The 17617-nt window shown below is 42.5% G+C and overlaps 1 protein-coding gene across 6 annotated transcripts in view; it reads left to right on the forward strand.

The window, feature by feature from the left end:
- The window catches only part of NEK10 (NIMA related kinase 10), a 107611-nt gene that overhangs the window by 27231 nt on the left and 62763 nt on the right, over positions 1 to 17617 (forward strand). For all 6 annotated transcript variants that reach the window (XR_004427675.1, XM_033165626.1, XM_033165628.1 and 3 more), the window contains 7 exons: positions 1829 to 1893; positions 4099 to 4201; positions 5247 to 5375; positions 6556 to 6693; positions 9801 to 9846; positions 11611 to 11732; positions 12958 to 13060. Coding sequence is in view for 5 of the 6 variants with exons in the window: in XM_033165626.1 (XP_033021517.1) it covers positions 1829 to 1893; positions 4099 to 4201; positions 5247 to 5375; positions 6556 to 6693; positions 9801 to 9846; positions 11611 to 11732; positions 12958 to 13060 (706 nt within the window). In the remaining variant the exon portion in view is untranslated. The remainder of the gene's footprint in view (positions 1 to 1828; positions 1894 to 4098; positions 4202 to 5246; positions 5376 to 6555; positions 6694 to 9800; positions 9847 to 11610; positions 11733 to 12957; positions 13061 to 17617) is intronic.

The raw sequence follows: 17617 nt of genomic DNA on the forward strand, positions 1-17617 counted from the left end.
AGTTGGTGGGGAGAACCATGGGGCTGTGCCATGGGGAGGTAGGTGGAATGCAAGATCCATGGAAAGCAGGGTTTCATGGGCTGGCTGGACACAGAAGAACGGTGGGAGGCAGGAGCTGGGAAACCAGCAAAAAAGAAGAAGGCTCAGATCCCAGGGAGTGGTGGGGGGAGAATGATGAGTAGTCAGAGGGAGAAAAGGATGAAGACTGGGAGGAGGCGGTGTCAGAAGCTGAAAAGGTAGCAGGGTTTAGTGGCAGAGAACCGTCCAGAATTAGAGGCAGAAGCAGAAGCTAGAGAGGAGGGGGCAAAGAGGCAGGCTGCTGAAGAAGCCAGGGTTTCTCCCCCCCTCCTGCTTCGACAAGCTCCCCTTCTCCTCTCTCCCAGGACCACAAGAGTTAGACGGATCTAACGTATAGAATAAGAGAACAAGAAGAACCTTTGTTTAAAGAAGATTGGAAAAGGTTTACCGAGTATATGGGGGGAAATTGTGTACATTTGAAAACGTTGGCAGCATTAAGATAAATTTAACAGTGTAAATAATTTTTGGTGGAGGTAATACAGTGGTACCTTGGTTGTCGAACACCTTAGTTGTTGAACAAATCGGCTCCCGAACATCGCAAAGTAAGTGTTCTGGTTTTTGGACGTTTTTTGGAAGCCGAATGTCCGATGCGGCTTCCGATTGAGTGCAGGAAGCTCCTGCAGCCAATCAGAAGCCACACCTTGTTTTTCGAACCGTTCCGGGAGTCGAACAGATTAAATTCGAGAACCAGGGTTACCACTGTAATGGAATACTGAATTGTTTGGTTTATATAAAATATGCAGGGATTTATGCTATGTAAAATGAACCGTGGAAAGAGAAGAAGGGAAGTCACTGATATTTTAAGGTTGTATAAATGAATATTCTAAATTGTAAAAGATATGTATGAGAGAGAGAGAGTTATGAAGAGGAAGGAGCAGAAACTGTTGGCGGAGTCTCCAATTGCTTGCGAAGAACCCAGGGAAGAAGGAGATTTAGGTAGCCTTGGGAAGGCAGTGAACTTCACTCCCAACTGCCTCATAGGGGCAAGACCTACCGAGAAGAGTTACTGTGCTCACTAGGCCTGGCTCCCCTGAGCAGGCCTTGCTTCTTCTAATTAAGAGTTAACTTCATTATCTCTGTGTGATTTGTTTGCTAGCTGGCTCCTTGACACGTGCGAGAGGCAAGGAGCTATTTATGACATTGAAGCCCCTTCTTCTTCTCCACATCCTGGATTCTGCAACTGGTTGTTTAATGGCATGATAGCATGCGTATATAGTCCCAATCGTTTTGAAAAACGCATTACCATGTAATGCAGAAAACAAGTGAAATATATGAAAATGTATGAGGCATCACAGTAGTCTCAAATTCTGCGCTTTACTTTATGAAGTAAGACACCTAAATAATTTGTCACTGAGGCAAGGTCCTGAATCTATGTATCCAGTAAGCTGGTTTGATCATTCTGACATTTTTACGGGATTAGCCATTTTTGTACTGCTTGCTTTAAACATGGATTTTAAATGCCAATAGAGGTCTGGGAGTGCCAACAAATTCATATCGGTAGCAGCAACAGTTCTTACCATCATACACTAAACTGAAACAAAGATGGATGTCTTTCTAACTTCTAGCATAAAATATATTTTTCTTCCATTATTTCAGAAAGATATCAGGCTTTTAGGCCACATTCTTTGGCTACAAGGAGTTGCTTATTTAGTAGTCTACAGGCATGGACTGCTCAGGCAAATGCAGCCAAATGTGGTCGGTAATGCTTCTGCATAGGATTACCTTAATGTATGCATTTCCCTCTCTCCAGTGCTATGCCTTCAGAGCCCTGCGATTCCTTTTCAGTATGGAAAGGAACAGACATCTCTTCAAAAGGTATGCAAATTTAATATTAGAAGTGATTACACTCTCGAAATGTTCACTTGAGTTACAACAAAAAGCCTGCAGGTTAATGCTTAGCATTAGGCTTAAGTCTTAGTTAGATTTACTGGTTTGTAGCTGGGGGAACCGAAAATGAGATGGATGACATTGTTGTCCATAGATGTCTCTGGAAAGAAAACGTAACTGTGTTTTAGGTCCATTTCAAAAGTTCAGCTTCCACATGGAGATCTCTTGAAACATTTCTGGCACCTCTGCGTTGGGAGTAGTAACATTTCATTGGTCTGCTCCTTTATATTTTTTAAAGGATTTGTATTTCAGACGTTGCCAAATGTCACTGAAGCTCCCGTTGCTCGGTCCCTGCTCCTGCCCACCTAGCAGTTCGAAAGCACATCAAAGTGCAAGTAGATAAATAGGTACCACTCTGGTGGGAAGGTAAACGGCGTTTCCGTGCGCTGCTCTGGTTTGCCAGAAGTGGCTTAGTCATGCTGGCCACATGACCCGGAAGCTGCACGCCGGCTCCCTTGGATGAGCGCCACAACCCCAAGAGTTGTCCGTGACTGGACCTAATGGTCAGGGGTCCCTTTACTTTTTAAGTACAGTGAGAGGGACTTTGAAGTACGGCTGGGAGATGTAAACTTGAGGTGTTGAATGCATTCTCTCTGAGTACCTGAGTAATATCGTCATTAGAAGGGAAGGAGTTAAGAATGCACTGGAATTAAATGGCACATCCTGGGCTGTAGCTGACAGAGGATGATGGCTGAATCATCATCATTGTCTCATTCATTCCTAAAGGTTGACTAGGGTGGACAAGAAGCCTGGAGAGATTATTAACCAGAGCATTAATAGGCTAACAAATAGAAGGCTGGAAAACCTCTCTCTGTTCTTCCCATGGCAGATATGCATATGGGGACAGATTTGCCCATTTTTCTAAACTATTGATTATATACTGCTTAGACTTCATTGTACAGCTCCACGATTAAGCCCCTTTGTGGGAAGAAACACTGATTGTACCGGAACAGTGTCCGGGTGTTGACTCACGAGTTGATGTTGCTTCTACCAAATACATGAGTGACCGTGAAGAAAAAGACTACTGTAATTTATTTATTTGTTTGCCTGTTTATGCTCCTTATCATGGAGCGGTTGCCCTTGGGGATATATTTTTGTCTGACAAGAAGATAACATGCCTGTTGTTCTGGGACCTGATCAAGGAAATGCATATTTATTTTTTGAGTGAAGTGTACCTCCAATTTCAATTGAGGAGTAAAATAGCTCAGTCATCAGTTTGGAAACATTGCAGTCAAATAATGCATTAAAAATTGCTCTCTCTCTCTCTCTCTCTCTCTCTTACATTCAATATTGGCTCAAGATAGAGAACCTTCATGTGATCAGATGTTGAGCAGATATTTCAGATGTTTTGGGTTCAGCATGGACTTTTAGCACATAGAAGTATTTCCATCAGCCTTCTGCATCAGTTTCATATAGCTTTTTTTGGAGTGGAAGTATAAATGAAATTAGGGATAGCAGCTTTCCTGTTCAAAAACATTGTATTTTCTTTTCCATCATTTTCAGTGTTTCTAAAACTAAATCCAAGGCCATATTTCTAGTGAGGTCAAATTAATCAGCAGAATGTCATGCTCATTTACTGTATTTCTACTCTGAATTAACAACCCTTGAAAAGATTCTTGTGGGGTTCAAAGGCTGACTCTTCTGAAGCTACTGTCTGAGCCAATAAAGTAGACAATCTGTTCTGTTTCTGTTCTGTTTCTTGTGTTACTGACATGGCTACAACTCCTTAATATTAAATTTATACTGGCAGAATATAACTGCACTAAATAAGAGCTACAGGATTTTTAAATGTCAAATGGTATTTGGTTTGAAGATAGGGGATCTGACCAGTTCAGGGGTGTCCAAGGGGTTGCTGTGGGGGCTACAGCTCCCATCTTCCATTGCCATTGGCCATGCTGACTGGGCCTGGTGGGAGTTGGGAACCAAAAACATTTGGAGAGTCAGATGTCAACCACCCTTTCTTTATCTCACTAAAATCCACGTGGTCCTTATTAGCACAACTTTGTCCCAAGAAAACCAGTCAAGCAATAAGAATTATTATTCAGCGAAGTGAAATTAGACATTTCCCCCGCAGTGTAATTGGGTGTGAACTTTGTGCGGCATTCTATAAATAAATAGTTTTGCATTTTGTAGACTCTTCCCTACACACTTGTTTGAGAGCTTCATTGACATTGGGCATTATGTTCGGGAGATAAGTGCTTACGAAGAGCTGGTATCGAAGCTAAATGCATTACTGGTAAGTAGTAAACGTTTGCTTACTTCCTTAGTCACACTAACACACTGCTAAAAAAATTAAGCTTACCCTATCTTAAAAATATTCATTGTTAATGAAGAGATCTTGCAAAAAAAAAGTTTCATAAACACGTGGGCTTAGGCATCTCTCCAATCGAAGCGGGTGGCAGGCTATGGGATAAAGGTGGCTAACCTCCAATACAGCCCCCCATATTCCTGATCCTCTAGGACCCCACCAAATTTAGCAAAAACAAAAATACTGGGGTCGGCAGAGCCCAGTAGCCTGATCATCATTTCAACCATTTGATGAGCAGAGATGGGGTGATAACCGTCATCAGTGCTGTAACGTCGTTTGCCTGTGCCCAGGGCAGGCACATGTGTGCACACTGGATGGGAGGGGGGCACCAGCCCAGCCTGCACTGCTGGAGCAACCCCACCCCCACCAGAGCAAAGTGGGGCCATGCTGAGTCACTTGCCCACCTTGCAGAGGGGAGCCTGGCTGGCCAATGTGACCCTTGGTGGGCGGAGAGGAGCACACTAGGGGTGCCTGGTTTGTGCCCCCTCAAAAATTGCGTGTCTGGGCCACACACCCCCTTGTGCTCCCCACACTCTGCCCCTGGCCCTCCATCCTCAGCTGATTTGCATAGGAGGAGTGCTTTGTGCCTGCCATTGTGTGTGTTGTGTGTCAACTGCACATTTGAGACTCTGGTGGCCACACCTGCTTTTGGCCACACCCACCACTAGAATGTGTTGCCTGGAGGGGTGGATATGACCCTTTGGCAAAAAGGGCTTGGCCACTCCTGCCCTAGGACAAACGACAAATAAACCGCATAGCCAGCTTTCACCCATGTTCTCTTGCTGTCGGAGCCTGACACATCAACACAATAGCCACGAAAGGGTTCTTGGTTTCTGCGAAAGAATTAGATGACCAATGAGGGAGAAGGTGATCTCTAAAGCATATAAAGCCCATGTTGTTAGCACGAACCAATGTCCTATTAGCGAAAGATCGCATAAATCAAAACAAGCCTTTTAACTGATTTCATGACTAGGAGGATGAAGTGAAGCAAATTGCGGAAAACATTGAAGACATTAATCAAAACAAAGCACCTACAAAATACATTGGGAATTATGCAATATTGGACCATCTTGGCAGTGGAGCCTTTGGAAGTGTTTACAAGGTAAATAGGCTTTGGGATATGTATCAAATCTTGCCATGCATTTATATATATTCACCCTTGCCTGTGATGTTATTGCAAATTTGTTTCACTCTTTTCCCAACTGTAAAGGTGGACCATATGCTGGTTTACATTGTTACACAGAGTCCTGGTCTGCTGGCCCCACTATTTCGCTGGACCAGGCTGTCAAATGATCTCCCTCCAGTTTTATTCAAATGCAAAATGGTGCTTAGAAGGACTATCTTTCAGCACCTGCCCCCTTCCTCAAATGTTCAATGTGTGTCTAGCGATACTGGTGCTATTATTGGTTTTGGAGGGAGAAAGGTTGTTTTCTGCTGCTCCAGAGAAGCGGACACGGGGCAATGGATTCAAACTACAAGAAAGAAGATTCCATCTAAACATTAGGAAGAACTTCCTGACAGTAAGAGCTGTTCGACAGTGGAATTTGCTGCCAAGGAGTGTGGCGGAGTCTCCTTCTTTGGAGGTCTGGAAGCGGAGGCTTGACAGCCATCTGTCAGGAATACTTTGATGGTGTTTCCTGCTTGGCAGGGGGTTGGACTGGATGGCCCTTGTGGTCTCTTCCAACTCTATGATTCTATATGGGATTCCCGTAAAGATTACTGACATAATATATGTCAAGTACTTTAAATAACTTGCAAAATAGTATTTGTTCTACCATGATGTAGTGCATCTGAGTAGGCCTTAGAGCAGGGGTCAGCAAACCTTTTCAGCAGGGGGCCGGTCTACTGTCCCTCAGACCTTGTGGGGGGCCGGACTATATTTTGGAAAAAAAAATGAACGAATTCCTGTGCCCCACAAATAACCCAGATATGCATTTTAAATAAAAGGACACATTCTACTCATGTAAAAACACACTGATTCCCGGACCATCCGTGGGCCGGAATTAGAAGGTGATTGGGCCGGATCCGGCCCCTGGGGCTTAGTTTGCCTACCCATGCCTTAGAGATCCCTGACCTCTGCATATATCTGTTACTATTTTCTTTCAAATACTCACATGTCACATTTTGATTGCCCTATGGAGGCTTAAGCCAATTTCAAGCTAGTTATTAGATGCTAAAAAAAAGGACGTTTCTTAAAATAGACACAGTACAGTTAGTTTTGATGAAGAAATAGTGCTTGTTTTAATCTTCCTTATCTGTTGTTGTTCTTAACCCCCACATAGGTTAGGAAACGCAGTGGTCAAAACCTTCTAGCGATGAAAGAAATTAATCTACATAATCCAGCATTTGGAAAGGACAAAAAAGACAGAGACAGCAGTGTGAAGAACATTGTCTCTGAATTAACTATAATAAAAGAGCAGGTGAGTCAAAACATACCAGGAATAAATTTCATCGAAATCACTGGAGTTCTCTTCCAAACAGTGGTACGGTATTTAGGTTTTTGGATGCCAACCGGAAAGGAACTTGCTTACACTGATGATGGTTTGTTTTGTTTTTAAGTACCTTCATATCTGTAATAATAATGCTTTTAAATATCATACTGAATACATTGCTGTGATATTGCTATTTGTACTTGTTGTGTTAAATACAAAAATAAAACAGCATCAGTGGCAACCATTTATGTGAAGGTTTCCTACACCAGTTGAACTGAATGAGCATTTGTAGTTGGTTAGCCAACCCAGAGGAAGCTGGAAGAAGTAGGATTTATATGCCCAGTTGCTGGTTTAAATACCATTGATTTTTAATGGTTCTACCAGTTACTTCCTCATTCATTCCATGGAGGTCGTGGTCCTCATGCATGGCAAAGATGTCCACATGGAGGAGATAACTTTTCCATTGAAGGAAATGGGGAAATCCATTCTCACGTAAACATTAGAGAGCGATGCATCTGCATCAGGGTGAATGCACGTAACGATCCAACAGAGAAAATGTGCTCAGGCAATTCAGATGTTCGGTGCGAGCATATGCAAGACCAAGCATTTCCTGACCCCAGTTGCCAGCCCAGCAACTGTAATCTTACGCTGTGACTCGAGGAGTTAAAAAAGAAGAAGTATAAAACCTCAACAAGAAAATGCACCGGCAGCAATTTGTCTTTTGTGTTAGGAAACCTTGTGAAGTTTGAAACTCAATCAGAACTAGCCTGCAAGTAACATGACTTTTATTTCAATGCATATTTAGAAAAAGAATTGCTATTTCAACGTATTTTCCAGTTGAAACGTTTTACTTGTTTGTTCTTTGGACTGTGTGTAAAGAGTTGTAGCCTAATGGAACCAAGAAAGCGAAAAAGTTGCTCTATTACCTATGTAGTATACATATATATTTAAAAATATGTCATGCTACAACACTTGGCAGTTGCCAGGTAATGACAGGGTGGAAATACCTCTTTGTTTTTCAGGTTCCTGCTTTTCCCCTGAACAGAAATATTTTCCAGTTACATTTGCTTCCCCCCACATAACCTCTAGCTGTAATTAGCAGGGGGCAAATTTCAGCAGGAAAACAGGATATGGGAGAGTGTTAAAAATTATTCCGCCCCTGAATTGTGGACCTGGTTGGAATAGCTGCTCTGCACAGCTGCTTTTGGTTTGTAAAGAAAGAGCACAGAATCCCAATGCACTATTAAAGTAATGGGACGCTGGTGGCGCTGTGGTCTAAACCACTGAGCCTCTTGGGCTTGCCAATCAGAAGGTCGGCAGTTCGAATCCCCGCAATGGGGTGAAGTCCCGTTGCTCTGTCCCAGCTCCTGCCAACCTAACAGTTCGAAAGTGCAAGTAGATAAATAGGTACCGCTGCGACGGGAAGGTAAATGGCGTTTCCGTGCTCTCTGGTTTCCGCCACGGTGTCTCGTTGTGCCAGAAGTGGTTTAGTCATGCTGGCCACATGACCCGGAAAGCTGTCTGTGGACAAATGCTGGCTCCCTCGGCCTGAAAGCGAGATGAGTGCTGCAACCCCAGTCGCCTTTGACTGGACTTAACCGTCCAGGGGTCCTTTTCTTTTACCTATTAAAGTAATACCTAGTTTAACCCCTAAATATCGTAGAACATACATGAAGGACCATTATTAAGCTAGCTATCATGGAGTCTTGCTATACAGTGGTACCCTGCTAGACGAATGCCTCGCTAGACGAAAAACTCACTAGATGAAAGGCATTCGCTAGCGGAAGGCTGTCTCGCAAGACGAATTTTTCAATGGGCTTGCCTCGCAAGACGAAAAAATTTCCGATTTCCCCCCGTCAAACCGCTATTCTCCCATTGGTGCTTCGCAAGACGAAAAAATCGCTATGCGACAGCACTCGCAGAATGAATTAATTTCGTCTTGCGAGGCACCACTGTACATTCATTAAGCTGGATTCTCATGGATTTCACGTGCTTAGGGTTGCATTATGAGAACCAGTTTCTCATATCCTTTTTCCTGCCGAGATTCATACTAATACATGAAAAGGCATCTAAGACATAATGTGAAAGTGACTGTATGTGTGTCGTGATGCTCACATAAGGAATTTGTGTGCCCTTTTCATGTTTCACTGGGCAAACTCAATTGGTATTTGCAGCTTTACCCTTCCCTCTTCTCCCTCTTGCACACTCCACAAATCCAGATGGTCCCGCAACCGCCCAGAGTCAATGGGTGTGTGTGACTGGAGTGGGTTGGGGGGAGCAGAATGTGAGGTCCCCTTCTGCACTGAGTGAAAGTCCATTTCACTCTCACACAGAGACCATTGACCTTTGCTTGCTGTGCTCACCCTTTTTATTTCTCTTTCTTGAAAAAGAACAACCCTTACAATGAAATATTTGAGGGGGCTGCACCCCCCCTAATTTGGTGGGCATTGCCATTTCACCACGTCATGTGATTGATTACGTGGGGCGGTGCTTACCTGGGCCTGCCCAATATTGTGTTCAAGTTGGCCCCTCGAGTTACCTTTATTATTTTTTAAAGCATTCTGCAAAGTAGGCCATAAATAGACCAAATACTGATAAAAGGGGAGAGAAAAACTTACTAAAGAGAACTGAGCAATTTTGGGGAATACAGTATTTCCATAGGCAGTATAGAGAAGGTAGACGTTATGGTTATCTCTTACTGATTCTGGCCACAATATCTTAAATAAAGAAAAAACAAAATAAAAAATAAAAAAATTCCTTCCAGTAGCACCTTAGAGACCAACTAAGTTTGTTCTTGGTATGAGCTTTCGTGTGCATACACACTTCTTCAGAACACACTTAGTTGGTATCTAAGGTGCTACTGGAAGGAATTTTTTATTTTATTTTGTTTTGACTATGGCAGACCAACATGGCTACCTACCTGTAACTTAAATAAAGGAGTGATTCCTGCACACTGTCAAAGATCAAGATACTGTGCTGGTGTTCACAGTCTTAAAACTGACTTGCCATAACTGCCACCAAGAGGAACATTCTGAAGACATTATACAAATGGATGTTCCATCTAACCTTAACTGTATACATTATTTTTATTGTAGCTTTATCATCCTAATGTCGTACGATATTACAGAACCTTCTTAGAAAGTAAGTATGCACTTTCAGGGCTACATTCCATAACGAGTATATTGTTATAATAAGATTAAAGGAAAAAAAGATCACTACAAAAAGAAAATGATCTATATATATTCTGTTGTCGTCAGGAAGCTTATATTCCAGCTGCAGCCCCCTCTTTAGGAGACCTGGGAAAAATTGTTTTGATTTCAGGTGCAATCCTATACCTACTTACCTGGGAGTAGGGCTTTTTTTCCAGCCAGAACTCACCGAACTCAGTTCCGGTACATTTCATGTGGGCGCCATTGCCATTATAAGAGAACAAGGGAGGCATTCGTGGTGAGTTCCATCACCTCTTTTCCTAGAAAATTAGCACTGCCTGGGAGTAAGCCACATTTAACCCAGTTAACCTTACTTCCGAGTAGATATTATAAGATTGTGCTTTAGTCAGGATTCAAATAGAAGGCGAGAGACTTGAAGCATCAGTACATAGGTGGGATTATGTCAGGTCTGGAAATGAAAATCTGCATTGTATCCCACTAACACCTGTTCAGAGTAAATGAATGGGCCCAAGTTAGTCATGTCTTTTAATTTTAATGCATCTACTCTGACTAGGAGTGATGTTGAATACAATCCTCGTATTTTTCCTGCACGCTTTCCTTTAGAGGTTGTTGAGGATTTTGGCCTAGGTGAGTAAGATGCAGACAAATGTTGGCAAGGATGGAGACATACACCGTAGGCTGTGTGTTCCTTGTGCTAGAGGCCAGATGCCGTTGATGTTCCAGGTGGCTCATAACTCCGAACCGATCTCTGTGGCTGGAGTCCTGGGTGGCTTCCACTTGGACCTTTTTGACCACCATGAGTATAACCAGGACTTTTTTTAAGGGTATGCAGTACTGGCACCTCTTTTTGTTGTTGTTAAGAAGTGCGGCACTTACTGTAACAACTTCATGGTGAGTACAGACACCTAGTTTTCTAGAAAAGAAGCAGACAAAGACTAGCGCAACTTATAGTGTTGTGGATGCTTTAGATTTGCTAGTTATGCCACTACTGCGGCCCGTATTTTGTTAGCCCAGTAATGGAAAACGAGCGAGGTCCCAGCTAAAGAAGAATGGCAACTTAAACTGATGGAATATGTGCAGCTTGCGGACTTAACGTATAGAATAAGAGAACAAGAAGAACCTACGTTTAAAGAAGATTGGAAAATGTTTATTGAATATATGGAGGGTAATTGTGCGCACTTGAAAACGTTGGCAGCATTAAGATAAATTCAACAGTGTAAATAAGTTTTGATGGATGTAATAAAGGAATACTGAATGGTTTAGTTTATGTAAAATATGCAGGGATTTATGATATGCAAAATGAACGGGAAAAGAAGAAGGGAAGTCATTGATATTTTAAGGATGTTTAAATGAGTATTCTAAATTCAGATTTGGGTGCTTCATAGGGGGCTGTAGGGAGGGGGGCAGGATGAGAGGAATGGTAAATCTCTCTTGCACAAGTGGGGCACCGCAGCTGAATGCTACGCAGTGTTTTATACTGGTAGTCCAGTTTTAGGGATTTTTGAGAAGGCACCATTTAATCATTTTCCTCTGGTGGTACAGATCCCTCTGCTGTTACATTCCTGCCAGAGAAGTGGTAAGCCACTTAGTCTGCCTATACAGGAATCATTGGTCAGACTGGATTCCAAAATGCTCAGGAGGTATACCTGGATAATGCCTCCTGGCCAATCGCTGGGCACATAAATGAAATGTTCCCTCTTGTTTTGCTGCTTCTATTTCGTTTTGTTGCTTCTAGGTGACAGGCTGTACATAGTCATGGAGCTCATAGAAGGGGCGCCGCTGGGAGAACATTTTCATTCTTTGAAGGAGAAGCAGCAACAGTTTACGGAAGACAGACTATGGCACATATTCATTCAAGTAAGGACCTGCACGTATCTTCGTTGCTTTTTCTTTGTCTTGTTTTTTGCTTCTAGGATAGTCATTAATCGCTGCTTATCAGTCAGGGATCTGTCCTTTTGCACTTTGCAAAGTGCGTACACATTGTCTGCGCTATGCAATTGATGATACATTGCGCCCAAGGTGGGATAAACTAAATGTCACTGGTGCTGAAGCATATTACAATGGAGCTTCTTAGATGAGGCAGTGCAGAGAATGTAAGATACACCTCCCAGATACAGTGCTAAGAGGGCTGTGCAATGGGAACCCAGCAATCTGACTTATGTCATTGGTCCATTAGCCCAATATTGTCTGTGTTGTCTGTTGTGATGGACGCGACGGCCCTTTCCCCCCTGGCACCGTTGGGCCCGTCCACTCACTTAAATATAGTGCACCCCCCTCACAGAACACCACTTCCACGAATTCCCTCAAACTACCTCAGATTATCTCTTGGGGGATATGTGTGAGGGAAAACATAATAATTTGGAGACTCAGGCACGATTTGTTCAAATAAACAATAATGATCTTATTTAACAAGGAAGTTTATGACACGAGTGGATAAAACTTAGGATACTTCAGTTTACAATGTTATTTCACTTCAAGGTTTTCTCGGTTGTTTCACACTTAACTTAATACTTTGGTTCTTAACAAGGTGCTACTTTCTGTCAGTTACACACCCCTTAGACAACGCTACTTCAGAGGTACTCCAAGTAATAGACCCAAGGTTTCGCTGGTTTGGGAGTCTTCTCTTACTAGAAGAATCTCTTCCCTCCTGACTGGAATGAGACCTAAGTAGGCTGTCTCTTTACAGCTTCTATTTCTCCTGTCTCAACCTCAGCCTCCCAGTTAATTCCTGGCCTAATTACTCTTATAGGACACCACACACTGTCCTTCACACTAAGCTCAGAGACTCCTTTCTCTAGCTTGTGATATTTTCATCAGAGTGGATGTTTCTACCCAGAACCAACTCTCACTCCCTATCTTCCTACCTATCCTCCCAAGGCCTTCCACAGCAGGAGCTTTACTGTTGAGCTACAGCTCCTCCCTATAGCAAATGGCTTTTTAAATGGTTTTGTGCTCCAAAGTTTAGTTGCAACTCTTCCTGTAAGACGCTTGCCCCTCACGTTCCCAGGTTCTAAGCTACCCCTTGGTTATTGCTGGTGAATATGGCTTTGCATTTGCGCTAAGACTTTTCTTTGTTGTAAAGCTGTGTTTAGCTCTTCGGTATTTGCACAAAGAGAAAAGAATTGTCCATCGAGACCTCACTCCAAACAACATCATGCTGGGAGATAAGGATAAAGTAACCATCAGTAAGTTCTAATTTTGTAACCTTGGACTGTTTAAGTAGAAAGTGATTTCTTTCCATTGTGAATTGCAGTAAATTAATTCAGAATAAATGAAATCACCAAACCATTTCTAATGCATATGTACAAGTGAAACCTTTTCTTTCCAAACAATACTATACTGTTTGTTTTTTTCCTATGTATGGGGAAACTAAGACATTTCTTCTGAGTTATCGCTTTATTATTTAAATCCTTCTGTTGTTCATCATTCTCAGGCTTGCTTCTGTTCTGTTTTTTACACCCTTCTAGTCCAGGTGTATCCTTTTTGTTTTCTAAAAAAGGGAACACATAAGCACGAAGATTTGCCACAGCACATTTTTGTTTTTCAAATTAGTATGCTGGCCTTTCTCCAAAAACTTCAGGGTGACAATTGCTCTGTTTGGATGACCCAATTCTGGCTTAATAAGCCAGGATACGCACAGAGTTATTGTCTCTGTATTCTGCTTTTACTTTGCACAACTAGTAAAACAAACCAGGAAGCTGTAGTTAACTTTGGCTTTCTGTTTTGCAAGAACTGGGAACTATGGGTAGACTTTCAAACTAGACAGGATTTGGATGCCAACATTAAACCACGGAACCAAGAATCACGGTTAAGGGTTTCCAGTCGTGTTGGAATTTGGATTCCAAATCCTGGCTTGTTGGGAAGCCATTAAACATAGTTCTCAGTTCACATGTAAGGAGAAGCTATGGTTAACTATGTTCCTTCGGGTTTTTCCTTGATCGTGTGGAGGTGGGAACAAGGCGTCTTCATGCCAAATTTGTACATATTCTGGTTTCTTAATCCTTGATGTGATTGCCTGAACATGGGCAGTATTCACAATCCTGTAATGATATCAGCTCAAATATATACACCTTATTTAAATATTATGTACACACGCTGATGCATAGATTTGGTGGTTAGAGGCACAGCCAGTGCCGTGTTCCCTTTCCAAACATAAGGAGAATATAATTCAAATGGGCTCAATGTCATTGCAACTTCATTTGATGTAAAATATACTTTCAAAGAGCCAACTGTCCAACATTTATCCAGACTGAAGCCAGATTTGTGTTGAGTTCATTTGCTACTTGGCGAACAGTTGTTGAAGTGGGAATGGAATAAGTGGATGATGGGCAGTTGTGGGTGATATTGACCCATTATTGAATTTGTTTCAATATCTGTTTGACATATCCTTCAATGTCACACAACTGAGCCCATATTCATTCCGCCTGGAGTGGATACTGTTGAGATGAAAGTACCCCCTTGGTGTGTGTGTGTGTGTGTGTGTGTGAGAGAGAGAGAGAGAGAGAGAGAGAATCTCTGTATTTAATTAGGCAGAAGGAAGGAGAGAGAGGTAATCTTCACTGTTGTTGCAAGTTAGGAATTTAATAATTCTTCATTCAATTAATTTTTTGCTTGGAGTAGGGCATGTGTCTCTGAAAGTTGGTAGTATGATTTAGGTTAGTGTGCTGTAATAATGATATCTTAGATGAAGAACAAATAAGCACTGTGGGTTGGGGGGGGAAGCATTAGCTGTGTTTCCTTTGGGGCAAACGAGCTTTCTTAATGTTTCCATTTCTCATTTAGGCTTCATGAATAATTAAATAGTGTGATTATGAGCTTCTGTGCATGTGTTTAAGTCACTGTGCACTTACAGCCAACCCCCCCCCCCCCCCCGGCAACAAACCTCGGAAAGACAAGGCTTTATCACATTAATAGCTAAATAACCATCAACTGTAATTGAACCATTTTGGGAATGGTTGTCTTGTCTTCTGCGTCTTCAGGAGATGTAGAGCAGCATAAAACCCAGTAGGCTGGATTAGGAAGAATTAAGTGTGCTTTGAGCATAGCAAATCATGTAGCTCTTTGAGATGCCAATAAACATATCAAATCTCTTCCATGAAGGTTGTAAAATTGCGAGCTATTGACTAGGCCTTTAAGCCAGAGGTGAGGAATCTCTACTCCTCTATATGCTGTTTGACTACAGCTCCCATCATTCCTGATCATTGGCCGGGCTGACTGGGGCTGATGGGAGGTGGAGTACAGCAACATCTGCAGGGTGGAAGGTGCCTCATCCTTGTATTAAACGGTGCACTCCTTTATTTGCCTGTGCACAGTCACAAGAACACTAGAAGAGCCTGCTGGATCCGGCCAATAGCCCATCCAGTCTAGCATCTTGTTCTCACAATGGCCACAACCAGAAGCGTGTGGGAAACGGGCAAGCAGGATTTGAGCATAACAGCACCCTCCCCTCCTGTGGTTTCTAGCAACTGAGCAACATCTTCATCATGACTGGCAGATATTTTATATGTATTTGCACTGCCTTAGATGCAATTTGCAATATTTGAGGAGATGGCCCAGAGCCCTTTTTTATATGTGATAACTATGGAGTACTTTGGCCACCTCATGAGAAGAGAAGACTCCCTGGAAAAGACCCTGATGTTGGGAAAGATGGAGGGCACAAGGAGAAGGGGACGACAGAGGATGAGATGGTTGGACAGTGTTCTCGAAGCGACTAGCCTCAGTTTGGCCAAACTGCAGGAGGCAGTGGAGGATAGGGCTGCCTGGCGTGCTCTGGTCCATGGGGTAACGAAGAGTCAGACACGACTGAACAACAACAACAACAACAACAACAACAACAACAACAACAACAACATCATCATCATCATGGAGGGTGTTAGCAGGTGCCCATGTGCAGTAGCACACCTATCCTAACAAGCAGGGTTGGAGCATAGGGACAACACGATACCTTTATTTCATTTTTCTTGATCTTGCCTTCCAAGGACCTCAGGGTTGTATACATGGTTCCCCTTCTCTGCCTTTTATCCACACAAGAATAACCAAGTGTGGTACTTTAGGCTGAAAAACAACTGGCTGGAATGGTCAACCATATATCAGCTCAATAAGCCCACATTTAAACAAGCCCATACACAGAGCCCCTTCGCTTCTCCCTCTGTGGTATAAGAAATCAATCCAGGAAGTCTCTAATCATAATGTTCCATTTTGCCTGAACGAGAAAACTGTTGTTACCAGCTTTGGAACAAACTAGGATATCAAACCATGGTTTTGAAGTTGGCTTAATATCCTGACTTGTTCCGCAGCTGGTTACCATAGTTTCTAAGTTCAGATTAAACTCTCCTACACTGGTAAAGTGTACCTGATCCCATAATTTGTGCAGTGACTGACTTGAACCACAGCCTAACGTTCTGTTAAATATCTGGTTTATAATTATGATTCTGCTGCTGATTTTTTTTTAAAAAACTGTCATTAGATGTGTGTATCATTAATGTGTTTTGCACTTTTTGTTATTTTATGTTTTGGTTGAATATATACTTATAATAAGGTTTTGAATATATATTTATAATAAGGTTCTCTGAGGCTTTGTGGGGGAATGTTACAAAGCAGGGTTAAAATCTAGACAAAAATAAAATACATAAAGCATTATGAATTTCAGTTATCAGTGCTTTTTATGAAAAGCAATCTCAAAGCAGCTTGCAGCACAATACAAGAATTAAAACCAATACGAAACTAGAACAAAATGGAAGCTAAATACATTCATATACCTAAAAAGGAGTCTAACACATCCTACCCATTGAGGAAGCCACAATATCTAAAACTGACCAAGTTAAAGTCCAAAAACCTGACTGAAATGAGAAGCTATTGCCTTGTGCCTAAAAGCAGCTGCCCTGACATTATGGAGAATAACATTTAAATCAGGGCAAGCCAACAGCCGATACCAAACCCTGAAGAAGTGTGCATGGACATGAAAGCTCATACCAATAACAAACTTAGTTGGTCTCTAAAGTGCTACTGGAATGAATTTTTTTTATTTTGTTTTATCTACTCATAAGTAAGTCCCATTGAATTCAATAGGGCTTACTCCCAAGTAAACAGGGCTTGCAGTCTTCATTACTCTGCCACATCGGCACCTCCCTTTTATTCCTGTGAATCTGGTGATGAAAGGGAAAGGGGAAAAAAACAAAACATATGAAATGTAAACACTGTATCAAATGGATAAAAAGGTAAAGGTAAAGGTACCCCTGACCGTTAGGTCCAGTCGTGGACGACTCTGGGGTTGCGGCGCTCATCTTGCTCTATAGGCCGAGGGAGTCAGTGTTTGTCCGCAGACAGCTTCCGGGTCATGTGGCCAGCATGACTAAGCCGCTTCTGGCGAACCAGAGCAGCGCACGGAAACGCCGTTTACCTTCCCGCCAGAGCGGTACCTATTTATCTACTTGCTCTTTGATGTGCTTTTGAACTGCTAGGTTGGCAGGAGCTGAGACCGAACAACGGGAGCTCACCCCGTCACGGGGATTCAAACCACCGACCTTCTGATCGGCAAGCCCTAGGCTCAGTGGTTTAGACCACAGCACCACCCGCGTCCTATCAAATGGATAGACTTAGTAAAAATGGAACCTGGCTATTTGCTTTAGGCTAAATTTCCCAGCCTTGAACTCTCCAGATGTTTTGGACTAAAACCATCCCTGAACATTGGACATACCATCTAGGGCTGATAGGAATTTTAGTCCAGGAAAGCTGGATGGCTT

Source organism: Lacerta agilis, chromosome 12 (assembly GCF_009819535.1).
Source record: "Lacerta agilis isolate rLacAgi1 chromosome 12, rLacAgi1.pri, whole genome shotgun sequence".
Taxonomy (NCBI): Eukaryota; Metazoa; Chordata; class Lepidosauria; order Squamata; family Lacertidae; genus Lacerta; species Lacerta agilis.